This window comes from Phlebotomus papatasi, chromosome 3, assembly GCF_024763615.1.
Source record: "Phlebotomus papatasi isolate M1 chromosome 3, Ppap_2.1, whole genome shotgun sequence".
In the NCBI taxonomy this organism is placed as follows: domain Eukaryota; kingdom Metazoa; phylum Arthropoda; class Insecta; order Diptera; family Psychodidae; genus Phlebotomus; species Phlebotomus papatasi.
Genome location: NC_077224.1, coordinates 79574386 through 79600646, shown reverse-complemented (window position 1 = coordinate 79600646; position 26261 = coordinate 79574386). Strand labels below are relative to the sequence as shown.

The 26261-nt window shown below is 33.7% G+C and overlaps 1 protein-coding gene across 6 annotated transcripts in view; it reads right to left on the bottom strand.

Moving 5' to 3' along the window:
* LOC129805922 (uncharacterized) overlaps window positions 1-26261 on the bottom strand; it is an 86587-nt gene that overhangs the window by 4238 nt on the left and 56088 nt on the right. For 2 of the 6 annotated variants that reach the window (XM_055854174.1, XM_055854173.1), the window contains exons 3-13: window positions 17573-17758; window positions 17275-17501; window positions 11802-12088; window positions 7927-9291; window positions 7718-7864; window positions 6617-7381; window positions 6344-6496; window positions 1328-1782; window positions 733-1205; window positions 575-672; window positions 457-511 (exon numbers count right to left, since the gene is read on the bottom strand). In XM_055854174.1, the coding sequence (XP_055710149.1) occupies window positions 457-511; window positions 575-672; window positions 733-1205; window positions 1328-1782; window positions 6344-6496; window positions 6617-7381; window positions 7718-7864; window positions 7927-9291; window positions 11802-12088; window positions 17275-17501; window positions 17573-17758 (4211 nt within the window). Of the gene's footprint in view, window positions 1-290; window positions 512-574; window positions 673-732; window positions 1206-1327; window positions 1783-6343; window positions 6497-6616; window positions 7382-7717; window positions 7865-7926; window positions 9292-11801; window positions 12089-17274; window positions 17502-17572; window positions 17759-26261 lie in introns of those variants that run through there. The other 4 variants (XM_055854176.1, XM_055854172.1, XM_055854178.1 and 1 more) reach the window with 4 other exon arrangements.

The window sequence follows — 26261 nt, the reverse complement described above, 5'->3', positions numbered from 1 at the left end:
TGAAAGAATCCTTTAGAAGTTACAGAGTTAGAGAAAAAAGAGAAAAATTTTGAAAATGGTATTGTCCAATGAATGATAAAATGTATCAAATGATATTTCCCAATCTAAAAAAAAGTCCATCAAAATTAGAGCCAATAATGAACTTATCATGCAAAAGATAATTGTGAAATTGTGTTGAAAAACTACCTAGAAATATTTGCTGATTGTGAATCTCGCTTCAATTTATCTAGAACAAAAACTACAACGTTTTTGTCATCATCTAATTTTTGCTAAAACAAAATAAAAGTCTCTTTTGTTCTACGCCAACACTCTTATGAACAAATACAATTCTTGCCGATATGTCTGGAAGTATTTTTCATTTCTCGTTTTTTCAAAAGTAACGACGAATTGCGTCGAGCCACCTTGCGACGTCTTTTGTGTCTCGGTGGCGGAACCATACTCGACTGTAATACATACGTTGTGGTAACAATGCCAGACTTGACACGGATTTTCTGGTGTTGGTCAGAAGTGCCTTGAAGAATAAGAATAGTCATTGGAATGGTTGTAAGATTGAATTGAGAAGAAAAAGACTTACTTCTGCTTATTCTGGAGGGTGCTGCTTCCTTCAGATGACGCCTGGAAGAAGAGCCCTTAGATGAGCCGGAAGATCTCCTGGTTTCAGAAACTACCGAACTATAAATAGATTCCTTTTAAAATGTATTCAGTTAAGAAGTCATATTTGTGTTGTAATACCTCTCGGGCTTCTCCTTGACCTTTAGTCGTCTGGGACGTCTGGGTTCGTTGACGTCTTCGGAGGAACTTGCCTGGGAGGGAATATTGTCCCTACTACTGGCGCGATGGAGACGTCGACACTCCGACATGCTCGTGACGCGTCGTCTGCTGGATCGAGTAGAAGAGGAATCTTCGTGGCTCCTGGTGCTGTGGCGACTCTTCGAGCTGGAGCTGTGCGTTGAAGCCCTAACACTCGAAGAAGGAATCTGCCTCGGGATGCTCTCTGATGATGATGCCGACGATACTCGGCAAGATGATCTGGCCACTCCACTGCGTCGAATACTCTCACGTTCTCCACGTGAAACTTGAACGCCACGTGATTGGACACTCTTGATCGGTGTGGATGATCGTGCTTCAGTAATCGTTTCCAGTGGCTTAGACTGGATCCTCTTCCGCATTCTGCTTTCATCTACTTCGTGATTCTTGGAAACCGACTGAAATGAAGATGTACAATTAGCTAATTCATTAGATCTCTCTCAAGTGATCTCAGTGATCTTCAGGTGATCACCACAAGGCTAATGCGGGTGTCTTTCAAGTAATTGCGGAAGACACTTACACTCAAGATCTCATCAGCTGCTCTATTGAGTTCGTCAAGAATATCTTGATCGCGTTCGTAATTGTGATGTCGTTGATTGATGTTGATCGTTTGATTCGAGTGATACTTGAGATTTTCGTAAATGGGTTCCTTGTGCTCTGGGCGGCCCTCCACATCATTGTTATTCTGTCGATGATGCAAATCGGACTTGTCACTCCACTTCCACTTGCTCACCGCCTCAGTCTTGGGCATATTAGTCAATTTTTTCGTATCGTTAGTTGAGACTGAAGTCGAAGCACGTTGTTGTGTTGTATTTACACCAAAATACGATAGCTCGTGATCACGTAATTTTCGTGTACCACTAACTAATTTCAGTGGTTCTTGTTGCACACTCTTCGGTTTTTCCTTCTCCTGCGAGATGGTCTTGCTGTCGGATGTCGGAATAGTTTTTCGTATTGCGATTGGTGTTGTTTTCACTAAAATTATAAAACATGGATGGATTAACAATAGCATGAACTATATATTTGTTACCTTCACGAATTACATGCACTTGAGATAAATTGGAAAATTGTGCCCCAATAGGAAGCATTATTTAGATTCAATTACACCTTATTATTCAATAATAATTTTAGTCTAACATGATTCATTAGGGTATCGATTAATTGCACAAGTTCTAGTCAAATAGTTAAACTGTTCTTATGTTTGATTATTACCTTTATATTGCTCTTAACTAAAACATTTAAAAGAAGATTCATTTTTCAAGTATTTTTTTTTTAAATATAACATGACTGTGACTAAATTAACATGTTAATAATATAAAAAAAGACAACTGTAAGCCATTTTAAAATGATCATTTTCAAGGTATACCTGCTATTTTTGCGTTTACAGTTTCAATTTAAAAAAAATTAAAAGAGTTAGAGCACTATAATAAGATTAATCGGCTAAGCACTAATTTAGTGACGCAAATGGCTTGGGTTCGATCTTCGATCAAATTGAATTTGGTACAATAATTGCAAATGGTTTTAACTTAATAAAGCCATATCAACCTGAAAGGAAATGACTTACACAAAAGAAAGAAAAAAAATCAAAAAATAGAGAACAGAGATTAAGTTAAGAAATATCAATTACTATGAATCTAATATTCCTTTAGTAAGAGAGAATGTCCAATGCTTTGCACAATCCTAAATTTCGTATAATGTCTAAATTTTTTCTATGTTTCTTTATAAATGTGACTCCGCAATATATTTTAAAAACTGAGTATTTTCTCCTAGTTTTTAAAATATAGGTGCGATGAGTTACATTTATTGAGAAACATAGAAAAAAATTAGTCATTATGGATCTTGGGATCGTACACAGCATGGGCACTTTCCCCTGCTGAATGGGATAGTATACTTTTGAATAATGAACTTGCTTTCGAAGGGCTTCTTATAAAATTTCGGCTTATGTCAAGTAACGTCTGAAAATGTTTCTTAATCAACGCTTAAGCATTTATTGTTATCAATTCAATTTAAACGTAAAAAAACAATATGAAGTAATAAATTTAAAAAAAACTATGTTAAGTCAATAACATGCCAAAAGAGCAATGAGATCAACATATAAATTATGTTAAATTACGAATTTCACTGATCATTTAATCAATAAACTTTTTTCTCTACTTTAAAAGCTCTACTTTAAAGTATTAACGGAACTGTTCCATATTTCGGACAGCTTTCAATATCAGTTTTTTTCCATAATTTTTTTTTTTAGAAATTATTCAATGTCAAAGAAAAAGAGGAGCGTCGCTTCTACGAACGCGATGTTGTTGAAAATCCTTGGGAAAGTTCCGGAAGTGTTCGAGAAACTTGTTGTCCGATATTTTATTCAGAGCAATATCTATATTTTTATTCAATTTTAAATGTTTTAGGAATATTTTTGAAGAACATATTATATGACAGAAATCAAGGGGTAACTCATATTGAGAAACCCTTGTTAATTGTCCGAGAAACGCTTCGCGAAAGCCGAGAAACTCACTCTTTGCATCGCGAAAACCAAGAAACCCAATTTTTACATCGTGAAACTCGAGAAACCCAAAAATTACATCGCGAAACCCGAGAAATCAGAAACCCTTGTCAGAAAAATGGGAATTAATTATATACCCCTTAATGGAAGCACTGAAAAAGAAATACGAATAAAAAACTTCAAATTTGAATTAAAGACACAGTGGGACCTCGATAGAGTCAATCTCCATTAGAGTCAACAGCTATTTTTTTACTCTACGGACTCCAATATTGTCAACTTCTCTTGTATTATAGAACTAACAATATTATATGATTTAATATGATCTTTTAGAAATAAAAACCAATCTTATTGTAGGGGAAGTGCTCATAATTTTGGACAGTCTGCTTATAAGCATCGAAGTTTCAAGTTTGAAGTGCGATATTTTCTATACTAATTGACATTTCTTGTTACTCTCTTTTCAGAAGGGTTGTTTAGAAACTTAGCAAGCTATTTATCATCTTATTTTTATTAAAATTAGTTTTAATACGTTTAAAAATGAATTGATAAGTAGAGGTGACCTTGGCTCTTATTTTGGACAACTTGTTTATTAATTTGTCCAACTTGACTGTAAATTTGGACAGCTAATCCGCCTCAATAGGATGCCCATTGTTCTTCATTTTATGAACCAATCTTACCAAGTCCTCTTCCTGTTCATGTAAGGGAAACGTAGAATGTCACAAGAAACCCGGAAACTTTCCATATCATTCACTAAGTGAGTTGACTTCGGTACTCCAAGTACGTGCGGATTCGCTCATTCCCTGACATTTCCGGGAGCCTTTCAAGACATTTCTCGCTACATCTCTTTCGTTTAGATGATGCTCCTTTGTTTCTCCAGGCATTTGTCCAACCTAGTCATCACAAAAGCTAAAACTTCACGAAATTTCGAGAGAAAAACACCTGTCCAAAATAAGAATCATCACCTCACTGGTGAATGTCTTAAAAAATTTCCCATTTTTCACACGAAAAATATAATTCACAAGGCAAATCTCACTTCAGGTCAAATGTACAAATCATCAGTAACGTGAATCAACACAATATTCAATGAATATTCAATAATATCACTCAAAAACAGCGAACAAACTTTGTTAGTACTTCACCAAAACTAAATAAGACTGAAGTAAGCCACGAAGTTCTGTCATATTTCTCGTAAGCAATTGCTCACACTGAATTTTCAACAAAGCAATTTCAACTCAAATCATATTCAAATTTTAACGTATTTAGTGTTAAAATCTTCCAAAAAGAACAAATATTTAGATAGAATTCATTATTCATCAAATATTGGAATAAAAATCCATCATTTTAATCAATTTATTTTTAGTGTCCAATGTTATCCTCAAAGTGTCCAAAATAAGAAACTGGACAAAATTATGAGCATTTCCCCTATATCAACGTAATTCTTTGAATACAAGAAAAAATATTTATGTAAGGACATGGTAATTTTGTGATAAAATTCGTAGGTTTATTAACCGTGTAATCATTTTCCAACAAACTAATTTTCCTTACATGATTTTCAGCTTTTTGACAGATTGAAAGTTCTCTTATCTTTTCTCTCTTGTCTTAAGATTGTTTGATAAGGTATATGATCACAATGTAAGGAATTTTGAGCCATCGTCAATTTGTGAGTGAATAATATTATGGCAAAAACAAAAATATGAACGCGAATTATAAAAAAAACGTACAGGATGCTAGATTTTTTTTGAGTATAACATAGTGAAGAAACTTTTCTAAATTTATTCGAACTTTTTAAAGACTTACTTCTTTAAAAAAATGTACGTGATAAACAATCATAAAAATTACGCTTCTAAAGAAAAGTGTAAATTTATTTTAACATTTTCACTTACATTTTTAATTCAAAATATCAGTATCTCAAAAGAAAATTTGGATCAAAAGCAAAAATAAGCAATAGAAAATTAAAATGTGCATAATCCCGGGACTGAGTGTATTTACTAATAATAAAAATATTCTTAAAAATCATTCCTTAATCTCCAACTTTTGCCTAAACAAACGACTTTTTTGGGCCAGAGGGTATACAATATATGGATTAATTTAATAAAATATTCTACTATCGTGTTGAATTTATCAATGATCTAGTACACACTACCCCTTTATATCAAAATTTCACATTTCAATTGATTTTTTCGCACTCCGATAGAGTCAACGAATCCAATAGAGTCAACAAGCCTGGAAATAATTAGTTGACTCTATCGAGGTTCCACTGTATTACATTTTTTAAGAACTATGGGGTTTATACGGAACATGTCCGAAATTTGGCACATCTGTTCATTTATTTGACATAAAAGTAGATTTAATTTTCCTTTTAAATTTAATTCTAATCGGTGTTTTTCTTATAAAAATTATAATAAATCGTCTTAATAATGCAAAATAATTAAATAACGTTGAGTTTGAGATTTGATACCAAGTTTCTGAAATGCCAATCTATATATTACTAACAGATAATTTAAGCAACGAGAGGCTGTATACAAGAGCTAACTTTGAGACGTTTAATAAAAGAATAAAACAGAATCTCAGCTAAATAGCGCTAATTAAGAAATAATCAATATAATTTTCTATAAGCTTCGTGAAAATCATGGCTTTTGTAAGTCGTGAAATAAGCCGTTACTGACGTCAAATAGATTAGTTTCGCTACTACTCTGAAAAAAATATTTTGTTAAACGAACAAATGGATTTTGTTGAAATTTTGTCAAAAGGATGTTATTTACCAAATTGACAAAACTTTTTCTTGCATTTTTTTTAATGAAAAAATACCCATTTAACAATCTTTTAACAAAATCCAGTTGTCCGCCGATTTGACAAAACTTTTCCATATTCTGCATGGAAGAACATCCTTTTTACAAACTTGTCTTGTTAATTTGACAAAACATTTTTTTCAGAGTAGGTAAAAATATAAAAGCAGCATATAGGTAATAAAATAAACATTTTCGTAAAAGATGGATAAAGAAGAATATCGTCGAGTTTAGTATCTAAAAATCTAGAACTCACCTGGACTTGTCGTTTTCGAGTTGATGAGAGGAACTTCCGTTTTCGGAGTAGGTTTCCTTAGGGAACTTGTTGGTGAATGAAGAGGAATAGATAGTACATTAGAATGAATCACATCTGCCTTCTTGACAGTCGTCACTTGGGGCTTGTAGTTTTCTGCAGCAAAAGATAAACGAAAGAGTCAGTAAGATACTTAAAGAAAAATCCTAAATCATCACTTAGGTTCAAATGGAAAGGATGATCTATCTTTTGTGATAAGAGATAAGATTCATGTACCTAAATGTGCATAATTGGGGGAAGTTTGCTTCGTGCAATTTCGTTTGGTTCTTAATCGACTCCAGCTCCCAGATAGTGTTGTAGTCTTCTCTTCGGGTTGCATTCTGTTGGATTGACCAAGGATGAGATTAACTTCTTCATCGGCCTGAGCACTGCCATCGCTATCCTGCCCGGCAGCCTCGTACATTCTATTGAGCTGGGTCAATTGGCTCAGAACACTGGATGTGCCCAGTTTCTTGATTCTAGGGGCAGCAATAGGTTTCCTCTCGGGTTCACTTCTCTTTGATCCGGATTGCCCATCAACATGATCCACAAAGGTTTTCTTGGGCGTCAAGAGGGAACTTATTGAACTCTGTGGTTTTTCATCAAAATTCCATTCCCGATCGTAATCTCCATTTCCATCCAATGATGAAGAGTACTTCTCTTTCACCTTTAACTTGGTCACTGTGCCCAAGATATTGCTGGCACTGTTGGACTTTGTCACAGAATAACTGGTGAGATGATTGCGATTTGGAAAATCGGTCGGAATGTCTTTCTGCGTAATTTGTGACTGGGGCACAATGATGGTCGGATTGACCGATGCCAATTTGGCCATTGCCTCATCAAATTGCTGAGCTGATTTGAGTGTCTTCATAATTAAGGTGGTGGACTTGAGTGAACTATCGTGAGACTTCTCAAAGTTACCAAACTTCCCAGTCTCGTCATTTTCACCATCAGTCAAATGAACCGTGAATCTTTGCGATTGTGGCATTGGATCGGTCTCATCTGAAAATTTTCGAGTAAATTGCATGGAATTTCTCAAAGTAAATTTGGCACAAGACATGCCTAAAGAATTTTTAGTAAATGCTTTATTTATTTTTTTTTTGGGTCAATTAGAAAAGAGAGCCAAATTGCTGTAAAAAGTATCATTAGCTTCATCAAATGGTTATGCAATGCGGCAATTTAAGCATCAATTTAATACGGCAAAGTTTCTATATAGAAAGATGGACTATTAATTGCAAATTAAAGATAGATCATCCCCATTCAGAGAGAGAGTGCATTCAAATCTAAATTGTGAAGCAAATGGCGATAGAATGACTACATGAGAAAAAGTATCCTTACCTCTGAGTGGCCAATTGAATGATTGGGAACTTGTAAGATTCACTTTTGTGGAAAATCCTGTTGGTGATTCCTTACTTCTGAGCTGTTCTACCATTCGAACCCTCTCAGCAACACTTCGTACAGACTCATTGGAGTCTGAATGGAATCCTGGAAGAAAGGGAAGCGTCGTAGATTTTTTGATAGCTTCGTACATCAAAAATTTTGCTTACCAGAATTGCAGTCTGAGTCATCCCTGATTTGATGAGGCGTTTTGTCACTGGTATCCTTAGTCCAGAGTGTACAATCTGTTGAGACTGGTCTAAGGCGAACACCCCAGAGACTTTCGCTATTCTCAATGTTCTCACCCAAGTGATAAGGTCTCGGTTTAATAGGCTTATTCTTCAAGATGCCCCTTAGTGAAATTTCGTCATTGGAATCCTCTTCCTCTTCCTTGAAACTCTTAATACCGTTCGTAGCATTACTCGTCGTTGTGGACACAGTCGATGTTGTAACCACAGGGAAGGTCTCATGATCGGCTGTACTGGGCAGTTTTGGAGGTTCAGTTTGTTGTTCAGAGTCACCAAAGTGAGTAAGGGGTACTCCAGATTTGATCGCTTCGAGGTATGTAGATCCAATATTACCTCCAGAAGATCTACGTCTGCGTCGGAAGTTATTTGTAGGAGGGGGTTTTCCGTCTGTCTCAATGATATTCACACGACCAGATTCTGCTGCGAAATGAACTTCAGTTTTGCAAAATTCCACTCGTTTCTGACCTTTCTTCTCGTCATCCGCTTTCGAGTCACTTCCTGAGGAACCATTAATGTGGACTGAGGATGTTTTGGGTACCACAGATGATGATTCAAAAGGACGTCTTACGGAATCCTTGACATATTTGCTTTCATCTACAGCAATTGAGTGTCTCTTGATGTCATCCTTGCCATTGAAGTAGATGGAACTGGGACGTAGGGGAGTGACGACACTGTTGATCTGTGATCCATTGTTGAGAATCATCACACTTGTTGATTTTCCCAGGGCCTCCTTGCCATCATCTCCCGCCAGGGTGATCACGGTACCACGTGCTGGGTTCTCAGTTGGTGACCAAGAGGAAGCAATTTCACCTGATCGTCCGATTCCACTATCTGTGGATGTCTCCATGCGCGACGTCATGGATTCAGGTGGTGGTGTCATCTTCTCAAAGCCATACGACTTTCTTCTGTAGTGCCATTCATTGGTGGCCAAATCTCTGACTTTGTTGCGTGACTGCAAGCTATTGCTGTTCCCATTTGCCATGGACACCTTCGGTCGAAACACGAAGCCACCACTTGGTGTTGTTGTGGCCAGGTGAGTGGCGTAGGTCGATGGCTGCTGAATTGCATCAGTGCGTGACTCATTCATGGTGCTCTGTTGTAGACCATTTGCGTGTTCCTCGGGCTTCCCATTCACCTTCTTCACGTCTTCGTCGTTCTGCACTAGGATGTCGTCCTTGTATAGAGACTCATCACTCAATTTCCTCAATTTTCCACGAATCTCCTTCAGGGACTCGGCTGTGATGAAGGTTGCCTTCTTAGTTGTCTTTGCCTCGGATTTGTGATCTGCTTGAGAAGTACAGAAAAAAAATCTATTAAAAAAAAACCGTTTTGGGGCAGAGGAAATGTCTGCAATATTCCACAGAGAGTGAGCATTAAATTGTGAAATTAAAGTCTTTTTTTTTCAGGAAATTTTCAATGCCAATCACTCTGAACGATCCATTAAAGTGAATTCATTGAAAAGGAAAATCCAAAATTGCACTTTGTGGGAGTACACAACATGATCATCAAGGTGTGATGTCTCTCAAAGAATAAACACTCTCGAGACTTCTGAGAAAATGATGGGCTCATAAGATGAGGAAAATCCTCTGTGAACCAAAAGATTAGCTCATAGATTGTACAGTTATGCGCATGAAATATTAACGCAGCTTTTACTTTCATCAAAAATTGCACTATTGTATGGTTAATTTTGAAAGTTTAGCGACAAATACTTTCAGAAATTGATTTGAAACAAACACCGGAAAATATATTTAATCTTTCTTCAACAATAAATAAATTTTTCAATAGCACAAGCACGTGAAGATGAGCTTCGTCAAAGCGTGAAGGTATTTCTCAAGATGAATAATAAATTTTCGTATTTTTCTTATTTTGATAGACTTTGTCGGAAATCAAGGGGCATTTCACTAATTCAATTTTGGCGTAGTAATAAATCTTTATTGAGTTTATTTGTGTACATAGGGTAAGATAGGACAATTTGGAATTATGTCTAATTTGGAACTTTGAGATTTCCTAACAGTTTTAGATGGCAAATGGAAAAGAAACAACGAATGTAAAGTCTTGTACTTCTTCGTAGTTTTCTTTTGATCTTTGACTATCTGAAACAGTGAGAAAATCTCAAAATTCCAAAATAGGCATGATTCCGAATTACTCCATCTTACGGCGTTATCACAGTTGCACATTAAAATTTTAATGTGATTCACATTAATTGTCGCTTGTGAGCGTCCAAATATGTTATTTGTGTCTTTGAGTCACTTAATATTTGGGGTTTTTCTATTTATTGATAAAGAAGCGAACTTGGCCTGCAAAAATAAGTTTAAATTTACCTAAAGCATAAATATTTTTCACATTAAAAAATTAAAGAGAAAATCGCATTAATTTTTCACATTAATGATATAAATCAATTTAAATCAAATTTTGCGGGCCAAGTCTATCTTTTTATCAACAAATAGATCAAATTTTGAATATAAAATGATTGAAACACACAAATTACACATTTGGACTCTCACCAGTGACAATTAATGTGAATCATATTAAAATTTTAATGTGCAAGTGTGATAACACAGTTACCCTATGTAGTTCTCGCATTTTTTCAAAGATTCGCAAAATATATTCACGATATTCGCTATATTCGAAGAATATTTGCAAATTTCAGATAATTCACAAGATATTTGCGAAATATTCACCATATTATCATTGTTTTTTTTATAAATTATATTCAAAAATATTCAGAATAATGACCAACGCACAAAAATTTTTGTATTGTAAATATGTTTTCGGAATAGTCTGTGACAGTGAGCGAGATGACTAGATTTAGATCTCAGTCCTTCTCACTGAAATGTCAAAAACATGTTTATAAAACAAAAGTTATTGTGCGTTGGGCATAATTCTGTACAATCCCAGTCTTAGCAAGATTGAGATTATTCGCAAAATATTTACGCTTTTGACTTGTTGTATTTATTTAGTAAATATTAGCGCAATAAGCAGTATTTGTGATATTATTCGTATCATTTCTTAATAAAATAATAATAAAGGTAATTATTCACAGAATATTCGAAAATATTCGTCAAATATTCGCTGTATTCACAAAAATTCACAATATTCACATTAATCGTAAAGCATTAGCAAGACTTGCAAAATATTTGCAATTTACACAAAATATTCATAAAATAAACGCAAGATTTTCGCAAATATTCACAAAAATTCACAATATTCTCGCTGTTAAGCAAAATATTCTGATATTTATAATATTTTAAAAAATTGTATTCTAAATTCAGCAGTGCAATGCCTCTTCTTTTAAAATTATTCTTCAATTGTTGACTCACAATTAATAAACATTTACATATCTATGAACAACAATAACTACTACTGAAACAGTGCTCAAGCTCAAGTGTTTACCGAAAATTTTCAATTTTCATGCTCACAACCAGAGACTAATTTTCCAAACATGGCAAAGTTATATTGAAAAATATAGTGTTAGAAAGTGTTTAGTGTGTTTAATTGGTGTGGAATGTGTTAATCACAAGAGCAACAGCCAAGTCAGTAGCTTTGAATAGAGCTTCAATTTCAAGGTAAATTTTTTTTTGGACAGGTGCTGCGATTTTTGATCAATATCGATCACTGTGGGAGATCAGGTCAGGAAGTAACTTCCTAGGGTCAAAAATGGTCTATTTAATTGTCTATTTTTGAGATCTTGGGGATCTATCAATGCAAAAAGAAAAGCTTCAACGGCACAAATGAAGTGTGTGAATTGTGAATGAGTGCAGACGAGAATTGTGTGTGCAAATCAATGAAAAACTCACCTGGGTCTGGAGCACCTTTTAAAATACTGTCTAAAGCTGCAAGGTCGACGTGGTTGTTGCGCATTGCACGATCCAAACGACGCCCATTCTCGAGCTCTTGGCGAATTCGCGAGACGCTGACTAAGTTCTCAGGTAAGTCCAGTGGTCGCGAGCTGTACTTGGCCGGGCTGGTGACTTTTGGATACTGAAGTGATCTACGTATTTTGCTCACGCGCTTCCACTCGCACGGCTCGGGATCGTCATCGGCCAGATCCTCGTTGGAGACACTTTTTCCGCGATTCAGTGCCCTGTGATCATACAGTTAAAATTCGTTAAAAAAAAATCCGTGATCACTGATGATCGAGTGAGATTTCAACACTGGAGAGCACAATTTTTTCTTTTCAAAAGCAACATGTGAGTGAGCGCAGAAAGAGGTGAAAAAAGACACAGGAGTGGGATAGAATAGTGCTTCAGCCCACTCACAAGAGAGGCACAATTATATTGGAAAAGAGCACCAGGTACGGAGAATTCGACAAGACTTTCTCGCAAAAAACACTAAAATAAAATAATGACATATTCAAACAATTTTTCACACTATTTGATCTCTCGTTCGTGTCGTTTTCTTCTGCTTTTCCAAAATCATTTTCATCTGTGTAACCATGTGGAGCGATCACGCTGAGAAATATCAATATACAGTTCTATGCAATAAATGCTAACGCATCTTTAAAGTTTTGCTTACTGTAGCGGAAATTATTTGTAATCATTTGCAAAGATGACTGGTAGAATAATAAGAAGAAAAAATTAATAATTCATAATTGTCTTAATGATCATTACAGCAAATCTGGAAAATAAACGATTATTTCGGGTATTGAATTCGAAAGTAACGGCATTTGAAAAGATTTTAAATTCTCCCTTGAAAAATAAGTAAGAATAAGATGGTAGATGGTATTAAAAAGTTCATATAGGGGAGAACTGGTATACCACTGACCACGGGGTAACACCGAACACTACGATTTTTTAATTATATAGACTTCAGACGACGAGAAATAGGGGAAAGCGCACTACCTTCGGACGAGTCGACGTTCGGACAAGTCAATTTTTTCTATGTTCTTAATAACATGGCTCTTTTCAAGAAATTTTAGACCACGGTCTACCTATTAAAATATAATATTATAATGGGTGAAATTCATACAAAACATAGTGGTAAAAATGACTTGTTCAAAGTTTGGGTCGTCTGAAGGTAGCGCGCTTTCCCCTATATGAATTCAAAGATCCTATCGACGGCTCCATTCCATACTATTGTAAGCCGAGTTATATTACCCCGAGAGATATATTGTTCCTGGGACCGAGATCTACAACGGGTGAAAATTTGGTGGTCATCTGTCGTTTGAGTAACAAGATATTCAAATTTTTCGAAAAAAAAAAATTACACGAGCAGCATAAGACATCGCCAACATCAAATGGCTTTCCTGAAAAGTTGTCATTCTGAGATAAAACAGTATGGAATGGAACCGTTGCTATAAGGGATGCTTGTCACCTAAAGAAATTATCGACATAGCCCGAGTAGTTTAGAAATAGAAATCAGTGTTTGAATAATAAATTCGAAAATTCTATTAATATTAGGTTCTCAAAAAAAAAATGATCAGTATAATTATCATTTTTGAAAAGTGTAAAAACCAATAATTTTGATCGCATATCGAACGACATTTAATCATATAGTCGATTCATAAAAAAAGAATTATGTGCTTTACGACAAGATAATGTTTTTCGAAATCTCTTCAAACATAACTCACGCACGGTAAGCGAACAACAACTTTAAAAAACAGTGGAATTAAATGTTGATTTTGATTTTTAAATATGTTACCTTAAGCAGTAAATAATAAATTGTAAAGAAAAAGTAAAGACTTTTCATTTTGCCTTTAGTCGTATTTATTGGATTAGGTGCCAAATACGTAAATGAAACACTTTTTTTTCTTAAAAAAAAAGTGCTAATCAAATTTTGCCAAACTAGTAGGGTAAGTGCTCATAATTTTGGACAGTTTCTAAATTTGGACACTTTGAGGGTAAAATTGGACACTAAAAATAAATTGATTAAAATGATGGATTTTTATTCCAATATTTGATGAAAAATGAATTATATCTAAATATTTGTTCTTTTTGGAAGATTTTGACACTAAATACGTTAAATTTTGAATATGATTTGAGTTGAAATTGCTTTGTTGAAAATTCAGTGTGAGCAATTGCTTACGAGAAATATGACAGAACTTCGTGGCTTACTTCAGTCTTATTTAGTTTTGGTGAAGTACTAACAAAGTTTGTTCGCTGTTTTTGAGTGATATTATTGAATATTCATTGAATATTGTGTTAATTCACGTTAGTGGTGATTTGTACATTTGACCTGAAGTGAGATTTGCCTTGTGAATTATATTTTTCGTGTGAAAAATGGGAAATGTTTTAAGACATTCACCAGTGAGGTGATGATTCTTATTTTGGACAGGTGTTTTTCTCACGAAATTTCGTGAAGTTTTAGCTTTTGTGATGACTAGGTTGGACAAATGCCTGGAGAAACAAAGGAGCATCATCTCTACGAAAGAGATGTAGCGAGAAATGCCTTGAAAGGCTCACGGAAAGGTCAGGGAATGAGCGAATCCGCACGTACTTGGAGTATCGAAGTCAACTCACTTTAATGAATGATATGGGAAGTTTCCGGGCTTCTGTGACATTCTACGTTTCCCTTACATGAACAGGAAGAGGACTTGGTAAGATTGGTTCATCAAATGAAGAACAATGGGCATCCTATTGAGGCGGATTAGCTGTCCAAATTGACAGACAAGTTATAAAAATTAATAACCAAGTTGTCCAAAATAAGAGTCAAATTCACCTCTACATATCAATTCATTTTTAAACATATTAAAACTAATTTTAATAAAAATAAGACGATAAATAGCTTGCTAAGTTTCTAAACAACCCTTCTGAAAAGAGAGTAACAAGAAATGTCAATTAGTATAGAAAATATCGCACTTCAAACTTGGAACTTCGATGCTTATAAGCAGACTGTCCAAAATTATAAGCACTTCCCCTATTTAAAAAATTGAGTTAATTCTAATATATTTTAGGTAGATTTGTCACAAAAATTTACAGAATTTATACAGTAAAGTTCTTTAAATATGAAAATTTGGGGAGGGGGAGGTTATATGGCATTTCTCCCTCTGGTAATCACTGAGAAAAAAAGAGGGTGCGATTAACTTTTTTTCCTCGTAACTTTAACACTTTTTTGGTGTAAAAATATATCAACATTTTTTAATGTTAATTTTACTCCTTTTTAAGGATAAAATTAACATGAAAAAGGATAAATTTAACCCCTAATACAACTTAAAAGGGTAATATTTACACCGATTTTGGATCAATACTGTAGGGTAAAATTACCATTTCTGGAATGTTCAAAAATGTAATGGTATTCATATGAAATGCACTTACCCTAAATAAAGAAAAATAAGTTTAGAGAACTTATCGAGAAAATTTATATAATATAGTGATAATAAAGTATAACCGGAAAAAATGTTTGTAATCCAGTTTCCACGGAAACATTTTTCACATAACCTCAAGTTTAACATTTTGAGTTCAACCGTTGTTCTTATTTGAGGAACTTGACTGTAATTTGAAAATTAACGAATGTTTATGTTTGAAGAACTGGTGCAATTGATTTTAGAGGGATATCTCCGTTGATTTTCAGTGAGACCGAGAACATTTTTTTGATTTTTCCCAGACCTTTCGATCCAGGAACTAAAAAAGGTCTCCATTAGGACCGAAAACTCTGGGAGAAACCAAAAAAGGCATTACGTATCGTTCATTAACATTTATATTTAATTTCATATGGTTGCCGCCGCCTTATTAAAAATTCGTCTCTACCAGAAAATGGCAGAAAACTTGAATCTCGGAAGTATTATGTCATGATTATAAAGTAAATTGAAATTATAATTTATAAAATCATTGCTATTCATTGCCAAGATTTACATTGACAAACACAATGAAAATAATTTTTGAAATTTTCTTTTTTATGTCCTCAATATTAGAGAAATTTATGTCCATATTAAAGCGAATTCCCTACTGAGAGAAATCCAAAAAAAGTTAAAATAATATTCCGGAAATATTAATTTTACCCTGCAGTATTGGTCCAAAATCGGTGTAAATATTACCCTTTTCAGATGTATTAGGGGTTAAAGGTACCCTTTTTCATGTTAATTTTGCCCTTAGAAAGGTGTAAAATTAACATTAAAAAATGTTGAATATATTTTTACACCTAAAAACTGTTAAATTTCTGAGGAAAAAATGTTAATAGCACCCTCTTTTTTTTCTCAGTGTACATTTGTGTAGGAAAAATCATCAACATGTACATAAATATCTCTAGTGTATAGAGGCCATTACTGATTACTAGTTTATAAATTTGTTAATGCCTATTTTTTTTAAGTTTAATAATGTAATATTTAAACCCGTTTACGTCTATGTAAAATATCGAAAAATCATAATGTCTGCCAGAATGTGTGATACTGAAATGTGATATATTTTGATGAAAAAAATGGTGACAAATTATTGATAAAAGTCAAAAAAATTACAATTTTTTTTGTTTTGTAATTAAAATTTTGAACAAACCCAAATGAATTAAATTTAGCCTTTAATCCATCGAAGCACCTGTAGTTTTGACACTTAATTTCAAGCTTCAGTTAGCATTTAACAGAGAAAATAAATGACATAATGAAAGTGTTTACGTTTGTAACACAACAAGATCGCTGTAGATAAAATATTTGTGAGCTAGTAAATTAGTAAAAAAAAAAAAATAAATAAATTCAAAATCATGGTCCGTATTACGAAACGATTTTTTTTTGGAGAAACATGAGAAAGTCTTTTTCACTAAATCTACTTCCCACTCTGAAAGTGTAATGTGATAGCATTTATCGCACAATCCTGTCATCTACTATGCGGCTCAAAAAGTAATTTCGCATGCAAAATTGATCATCGCAGATGGTTCTGTTGGTGCAGAAAGAATCCTTCACATCAAATTTTCTTTGAAATTCAAATTATATTGCCATCACTCCTCGTCACTCTCGCACGACTTTTCGCTGGTGAATCCTACACATTTTCTGCTCCAGAGTTTCACTAGATATAAAACTTTTATAAATTCAATCTGCGCACTAATGCGGCATACTACAAAGGCTCTCTCTCTCTGTGATCTTTCTTCGCCATGGGCCCTCTGCACACCGCTCCTTGGCCAGGTTCACATAACTTACGATTATATATCACTCGGTTATGATAGGAGATTCTTTTGCACCAGTAAAACACACACGCAATTTCACTGGAGGAGGAAAAATAGGTGGCCACATGGAGGATTTATGAGGAAAGACACACGATGGTACTTGGTGGAGCAGCAGATCACGAGTGGTGAGACTCACTACAAAACTCAACTTTGGGAGGCACAAAAGCTAAATCCAAAACTCACCCAAGCGAATTGAGAGCCGCAGTTTCTCTTTCATTGGGATCCAGCTGTTTGCGAGGGCCACCCACACCACAATTCACTGCTGACGGTGGCGACGACGTGGAATTCATCGATGATGATGCTGACAATGTGGGCTCCGGCGCATAAGGAGTTACAGTCTTCGATTGAGTCTCTCCATGCAATTTCTTATGCTGAAAGCTGAGTGGGCTCGAATGGGTTGATGTGAAATTCTGGGATGATGAGACAAAGTCATCAGTAAACTTGTGATTCGAAAATTTCCAAGCAAATGATCAAAACTTACCGAACTCCCATTCATCCCATTCTGGTTGCTCGAGGAGTTCCAACGGGAAGATGATGTGTGAACTGTCTGCGATCGGACAACCTGGACAGCTCCTCCTGTGGAAGTTCTGGCCTGAAGCACCTCCAGCTGTTTGCGCTGTGTGTGGTGCGTACCATTTGGTGTCGACACATTCTGCGAATCAACCACCTAAAATTATAAAATTTAAAAATTATATACAGTGGCTGCTATAATAATAGAGTCAATTACTAAATTTAGAATATTTTTAATAAATACAAAATGCAAGTACAATTATGACCAGTGCACAATAATTTTTGTTTTTTTTTTCAAAATTTCCTGTGTGAGTGAGCGAGATAACTAGATCTAGGTCTCACTCACTCTTACTGAAATGTCAAAAACATGATTACAAAACAAAAATTATTGTGCGTTGGGCATTACACAGAAAAAATATTTTGTAAAAATGTTCGTAAATGTTTGGGAATTTTTATGGGGAGTTCCAAAATTCTCGTGAATCGTGTAACCTACAAACAAGTTCGTAAAAGTTTGTACTTTTTTCACAAACATTGTTCGTAACATGATCATTTGATGAACATTTTTTGTACTTTTACAAACATTTGTTCGTAAATGTTCGTAAACACACAAAAAATGTTCGTAAAATTTTGTCATTTGTTCGTAAATGTTCGTAAAATGTTCGACAGGAAAACAAACATTTACGAACAAATGACAAAATTTTACGAACATTTTTTGTGTGTTTACAAACATTTACGAACATATAATGCTTGTCAAGTGATCATGTTACGAACAATGTTTGTGAAAAAGTACAAACTTTTACAAACATGTTTGTGGGTTATACGAATCAGGAGCATTTCGTAACTCCCCCATAGGAATTCACAAACATTTACGAAAATTTTTACAAAATATTTTTTTCTGTGTAGGGGGAGGCGAGTTACAATGAAATCGATTTTTTCACATAATTTTTAAGAAAGCTAGCCAAGCTAATGACCTAGTAATAATTTAATTTAGATCCACAATTGTTTTGTACTTCTAAATTACATTACGTTAAAGTCCATAGCTTTAACGTAATGTTAAATTTCGAGGATAAAACCGTTTGGGTGTATTTTCAATTTTTTAGTTTGACATAATTATAGAAGTCAAACAGTGAGAGATATAACCCGGATGATTGCGCAGTAAAAAAAAGATTACTAAGATAATCGTTGATTTGCTTTTTCTACCACAATTATTGTTGTAAAATTACAGAAAAATGTACATCAGAAAAATATATGATCTCAAAATACGGTTATAAATTTTATGTAGGAGATATTGGGACACCACCAAACACGGGGTAGAACCAAATAACTGCGATTTTTTAATCAGATATTCAACTTCAGAGGTCAAGACTTATAGAAATTTATAGGCATTATAGGGATGCTGGTCCACTGAAGAAATAATCGAGATAGTCCAAGTAGTTTAGAAATAAAAATTAGTTTAGAAATAAAATACTACCCCGTATTTGGTGGTGCCCCAGTTTACCTTAATGTTAAATTGTATAACTTGGATTAAAATAATGCAAGTGCGCACAGTTAATATTGAATGACATCTCCTTGCGAATCTGGGAAATTCGCAGGATTCCAAGTTCCAAGAAATTCCTTAAAAACCTGGGAAATTTTCGATTACCGTCAGGGATTCGGAAAATTTTTAGGAACTACCGTTGGGATCGTTGAGACCGTTGAGACCGGCGTCTACACATTAATAGAATTTATTTTTAAAAAATGCTTTTTTAAAGAAAATTTCCCCTATTCTTGTAGGCAGAAAAGTCAGAATTTTTTTTTAAAAAAAGGCATATTTTAAAAATTCTGACGTTTCTGCCTACAAGGATAGGGGAAATTTTCTTTACAAAAGCATTTAAAAAAAGAATTCTACTAATGTGTAGACGCCACTTGACCAAGGAAATTCTTGGGAATTTAAAACTTCCGGAACTACTTCCGGAACCGTCGGGAAATTTTGTAAAACGGAAAAATCCTGCGAAATTGAGGTACCTTCTTGAATTTAGGGAATCCAATAAATCTTCAGAAAGTCAGGAAACCTTTAAGAATTGTCAGAATCTCAACTAAACCTTGTTAGTATTTCTTTCGTCTCTACGCTAGATTTTGAGTACAGGTTTAAGAAGTTAAAACTATATATAGAAAATCTTAAAGCTAAGAGTTCTTGTTTTTAATTAAACTTCAAAATAGAAATATATTTTGCTGTCCAGTATCGTGCACGAAAATTGTTCTTTTTCTGGACGATGATTCAATTAATTGATTTTACAAAAATAAAATTAAAATAAATATTAAGTAAATATTTAAGGCTGTAAATACTTTAATTATAATATTATCTTGATTGCCCACAACTTAAGATAGAGCTTCTCTCAAAAATCTGATGGGTGACTATAACTATATTATTTTAGCGGTCACTGTATCTTCTCATCCTGAGTGGGATGAAGACCAATTCTCCAGAAATCACTTTTTTTACAGCCGTGTCAAACATTACAAATTATATCTTCGCACTTCAATTTGCTCAAAATATAGCGCAATTTGTTTGCTTGTCTCACCTCAAAAGCACCCAAATCATCCTAACCAAAAATTTATTTTTTATCTCAATTTTTCAGCCATAATATTTATGATGTTTCATCCCAAGAAAAATGATATTTTCATAACTTGAATAAGATTTTTTTCCTTTTTTTTACACATCTTCTTTCATTGTTCTTTAAAACTTTTGTTTATTTTAGATGGTATGTCTGATGATTCTCTATTTCATAAGAATTGCAGTTTTTTTTCCAATTGGTACATTATATGACCATCTAGCTTTGTCCAATAAATTACAACGATAAAAAAAATTTGAAACCAGTGAATTTGTCTATAAACAGGAGGAAAGTTTTTTTCGTGAATTTAATTTAAGTAAAAAAAATATTCATGACTGTTTTAATAGCAGTGTTAAATTCCTAGTTAGTGTGCATCTAGAACTCGTAAACATTTATTGGGACAACACGATAAAACATAACAATAAATTAATGGAATAAAACAGATAAATGTCTAATCTAAAATCGTTTTTTATGAGTGTTTCACCTTCGGAACTCCTCTTCATTGATATTAAAATTTAAGAATTAGGATATTTACAATATTTGCATAAATATTGTATTTCATTCAAGTTTTCAATTTAGCTTTTTTCTAAATGCTTATATAATAAAGCATAAAATGCTTTTGTAGCTTAATGAAGAGAGGAAAGCTTCGTATCACTGAAATACGAATTTAAACAAATTTTGACGAATAAGTTTGATTATTTTTGAGACATTTCTACACAGGGTTAGTGGTCGATTTTGTGAATTAGATTCTAAATTAAGCGCTGCAGAGCTACGACTAGAAGGTAACATGGCTGACGAAGAAGTAAAATGTTCTAAGGGACCCATAAAGACCTCCAAAGAAGGTACGCAGAAATGTAAAAAGAAATAAAAGCTTATTCAATCAAGTATCAGAGCGTTTGCATTTACAGCAAAGCGAAGTTATAAGAAAAGCAAATATGGAAATTTTTCCTGAAGGTAAGAAAAAATTAATAATAAAATTTAGTTTGAATTTTAACGACTGTGGAAGGTATGTGTGTGAATCCGAATGCAGTCAAAATACGATAACTTTTAGTTAACGAAAAGTTATCGCATTTTGACTGCATATGCATTCAATTGCACTCAAAATACGATAACTTTCAGTTAGTTAACTAAAAGTTATCGTATTTTAACTGCATATCGTATTTTAAGTCAAAATACGATATCGATTCGAGTCAAAGTTATCGTATTTTGACTGCATATGCATTCAATTGCACTCAAAATACGATAACTTTCAGTTAGTTAACTAAAAGTTATCGTATTTTGACTGCATATCGTATTTTAAGTCAAAATACGATATCGATTCGAGTCAAAGTTATCGTATTTTGACTGCATTCCGATTCACACACAATAAAATATAGGATTTTTTAAAATTATTTATTACTATTTTCCAGAAGTTGCAGTCATGCAGGCGAAATATAAAGGTATTCTGCACTGTTATGGGAAGCTAGTCCTAAAAGATTAAATAAATCCTAAAATATTAAATAAATAAACAATATCCCAAGAATCTAGGCTTATCACAAGCTTTGATAATATATATTTTCTTATTCTCTAAGGCACTATGCATGAACTTTTTCTTGTGAAAAGAGATCAACATCTTTTTGGAGGTTTTAGAGAGAGAGAAATAAATTTTGTAGTACTTTTTTATCAGGAAAGTTGAACATTATTATTCTCTTCTAAAACACAATTATACAATTGTATGTATATTATAAATTGAGGGAAAAACATTCAGTTATGGGGAGGTGGGGCTACTTTGAACTGCGGGGCTAGATTGATATACGATTTTTTGCCATATTTTTAAGGGAAACTTGGCTTTATCATAATGTAATTTATCTCTACAAAAGCAAATAATAATAATAATAATATATTTATTCACAATAATAGGATCATCCCTTTTACAATTGTGAAAGAAAAAAAAAGATAATAATAAAAAAACTAAAATAAAAAAAGGATAAAAAACAAAATAAGGAGAAATAAAGAGAGAAAAGAAAAGATTTTCCACATCCCAAGCTTCTCAGGCCTCTATTTGAAAAAATTGGCGAATGGCTGCAGCAGAAGTGCACTTATCATTCGGTATGCTATTGTAAGCAGTAACGCCTTTAACAAACAAAGTTTTATAAAGGCAGTCACTGCCCACTCTAGGCACCAAGAGTCCCCGAACCCTGGCCGAACCCCCCCTAACCAGAAGACTCGACAGGTACTCAGGACATCCGGAAATCAATAGGTGAAACAGGAATAGAACAGCTCTCATCTTCAAAAGGGATCTTAGATCACAACCAATGAAAACCAATCGTACTAAATAAAATAATTGTAAGGCCCAGCTTCCTTTAAAAATATGCGAAAATATCGTTAAACAATCTAGTGCCACAGATCAAAATAGCCCCACCTCCCCCTACTAAGTATAACATGAAAATTACGTTAAATCAAAGCAAAAAGTCACTAAAATAACTTATACGACTATTGGTGATACAATCGACGATATCTGGTAAAAGCTCAAGTTTTCCATAGAGAATCTAATAATGTGCTATATATGTTCATAATTTTTTCCATAAGTTCACAGGCAATAAATATTTCTATGATGAAGTTTATGTAAATGTACTTTCACCGCTAGTTTTAGTGGTACAACGGCATATCCTTTAATAAGAAAAATTTACTTTTAACTGCCTGACACATTTTTCATTCTGCCAAGCCGTTAATTTTCATATAAATTCATTTTTCAGCAAGAGCCAGAGGAAGACATTTTTTTTTCTTTGACTACATTTATGACTTGAACTTGCAAACTTTATGAGAAAACTTATAAGAATGCAAGGATAGTTGCATGTTATACAACTTTCCAATTTCAATAAACAATATATTCCCACAAAAATACAACTTTCAGGTGAATGTCCGTCTGTAGAGCTTGTGTTCTATGGATAGGATGCTGTTGGAGATCAACGGGTCCACCTCCAACTTTATGACCATATTTATGTTCATTGTAAGTTTTGCTGTAAGATCCAAAAAGTGTAGGAGTCCCCTGAGTTCCGCGTTTCCGTACTTTCATCCACAATCATTTCTCACAGAATGAAAGAAATTAATAATTGAAAAAGGGAAAATTTGTCGATTAGACGTTGAGATAAATACCCAATTCACACAGTAAATTTGGTATTGAATGGCTTGTAATACATTTGTTCAAGTTTTTCATTTTTTGGAATTGTATGGATCTTCGCACATAGCAAAAATTGATTAAAAAAAGGGTGGGAATCCGCATGTTATGGGGTTATAATTTGGTGCATTTGAATTTGAATTTGAAATGAATTCAAAAGAGAAGTCTCGGTCTTTTTTTTTTTTGGGAAGTTGAATGGAAATAATGCAAAAGCGGTAGTAATTATAAATGCATAACTATTTCTTTCCGTGTATAACCCATTCTTTTCTCCCTTTCTTTCACGATGATATTAATTTCCTGGCCAGAAGCCCATCTATGGTGTGCATGGAGAAGACTGACAGAGAAATTGTATGCACCAATAAATTGAAAATAATCTGCAGCGTGGAAGAAAACCCATTGAGGCTTTTCACAATCTAATTACCAATTAACAGATTAAAGTACATAATTAATGGGAATGATTTTTTTAGCGCTTCCATTTTCATTTTGTATTGCTATTTACAATTCTCCAAGTGGAATTGATAAAAGAGATGTGCGTGGTGGAGCCTCACGAGAAGATTATTACTTTTGATTGCTCGAAAATTTATGGTGAAAGAGTAGAGAGTAGTACAATCAATCAATTCCATATGTTACCAGTCATAAAAGCTAAACGGTTAAATATAGAAAATTGAGGTTTTCTTAGGATTCTCGGATTCTCTATGAAAGTAAACATGGTCCTACAATCTTCTCATTGAAACTATATTCTCAGGAATGTCTCAAAAATCACACTCGTAAAGACATCTACACATTGGGAGCAATTTTCGTCAAAAATGTTTTTTGAAGGAATTTGCCTGCACCGCTGTAGTTAGAAACGTTAAAATTCTGTCAAAAATGCAATTTCTGATGAACATTGCTTCAAATGTGTTAGAGGCCTTAAGTGGCGAATACAGGGTGCAAGGCCCAGTTAGCAAATGGTTCAGAGCGGCTCCGGATTGGGTCCCGGTCAAAATCCCGAAAGCCAAAATCCCTAAAGCCAAAATCCTAAACGCCAAAATCCCGAAAGCCAAAATCCCAAAAGCCAAAATCCTGAACGCCAAAATCCCAAAAGCCAAAATCCCAAAAGCCAAAATCCTGAACGCCAAAATCCCAAAAGCCAAAATCCCGAAAGCCAAAATCCTGAATTCTTAAAAGTGTCATAGCTACACCCAACGATTGCACCCGCGCTTACTGGAGGCAAAGGGAAATCTTCTGTGTCTTGGGAAATTATTCTAAACATTTTCCTCCACATAATTTCATCCCTTTCAGGATTTTGAACATTCGATATTTTGGCCTTTTCGGGATTTTGGCTTTCGGGATTTTGGCTGCCACCGTCCGGATTGTAGCTATTATTTAAAAAAAAAAGTGATTACATTGAAGGATTATCCTCAAAAGAAACCGTTTTTCGAACGCAAAAGAGAACTTTCTCCATAATTTTAAAAATAATTCAAATTTTCATTAATTTGAGCTTATTTAAAAATCAATAAAATCCTTAATAGTACCTTTAAGAAAAACGAAATCTACTTAAGAACTCTTTCGAGGAAAATTTGTTTATTTTTTTATTTAATTTCTGCACTGATTTTGACGGATTTAGAAAAATGGTTACAAAAACATCCTTATGGATATGAGTAGCTTTTTATTAGAGGGAATTTCATTTGAGGCTTTTGAGAATAATATCTTAAAACGATATTTTTGGATCAAAAATGCTCTCAGTCAGACTCTTTATCGAGAAGAATCTTATTTAATGGCGATTTTGATGATTTTATAAGTGGTTTAAATATAGCTCATAAACAGTCTTCAAATAGTTTTTAAAAAGCAAATATTAGCTTTTCTTTTTGTTTTAAGGATTTGCGATCAAAATCAGTTTCAGTTTTACCTTGTTGAAACTCCCTCAAGAAGATTTCAAGAAGTTTCTATTTAAAATTCACCATAAAACAATATGTCGTTTTTTATGATCTCAAATTATCTGCAAAGATTAGAACACTTACAAAAAAAAATCTTCAAAACATCAAAAGAATTTGTAAAATGGGTTTCTATTGTGAGAAAATTGCGATAAAGAAAAGAAAATGTTCCTTTTTAAGTGTTTAAAATTAAAAATTCAATTCAAATTCAATTTTTCGGAGGATTTCGTGAGTTTAAAACTTGCTAAAACCACCTAAAAGAATTTTTTGAAGAAAATAACGAGAATTTTATTAAAAGTTGAATGAAAAATTCTCTTTTCGACCCCAAAAACTTCTTCCAAGACAACATTTTGTAGCTTCATTTGAGAAAATCAATAAAAAATGTCCCCAACATTCTCCTAACAGCTCATCTTGAAAATTTTAAAAATTAAATTATACGTAAATCTTTAAATATATTTCATTAATTTTTGTCTTTTATAGATTTCTCATTCAAATTAAATGAAATTGGACATTTTGGAAAGATTATAAGATCTAACAAAAAACATTTCTAAACAGTACAACTACCTTAGGTGAAAATATCCTTAAGGTGGGCGAAATCACATTGTTTTTGAATTATTTTTCTTTTCATACTTTTTTTTTATAATATCTTGTAGGAGGAGCAACAAGGAGGGGCGTCACCCTTCTCTTGTCGGGCCCTTGTTTAGTGTTTTGTAGTAACCCGACTTTGAGGGTTACTTTCAATGACAATTTCATCATCCTAAGATTTTTCTAGGAATATAACTTCCAGAAATAATTCAGATCAAAACAGGAAAAAATTGACAAAAAATATGATTAAAAAGTATTTCTCACACCATAAGTGTGAAGTAATTAAATAGAGGCGACACTCTTATCTCAAAATGATGATGCGGAGTCTGAACACCGCTAAAGATGAAAGCAAATCGTGGTGCAGATTGAGCACCCGGAATAAAATAAAATGATAAGAGTGGAGCCTCCGAAAAATAG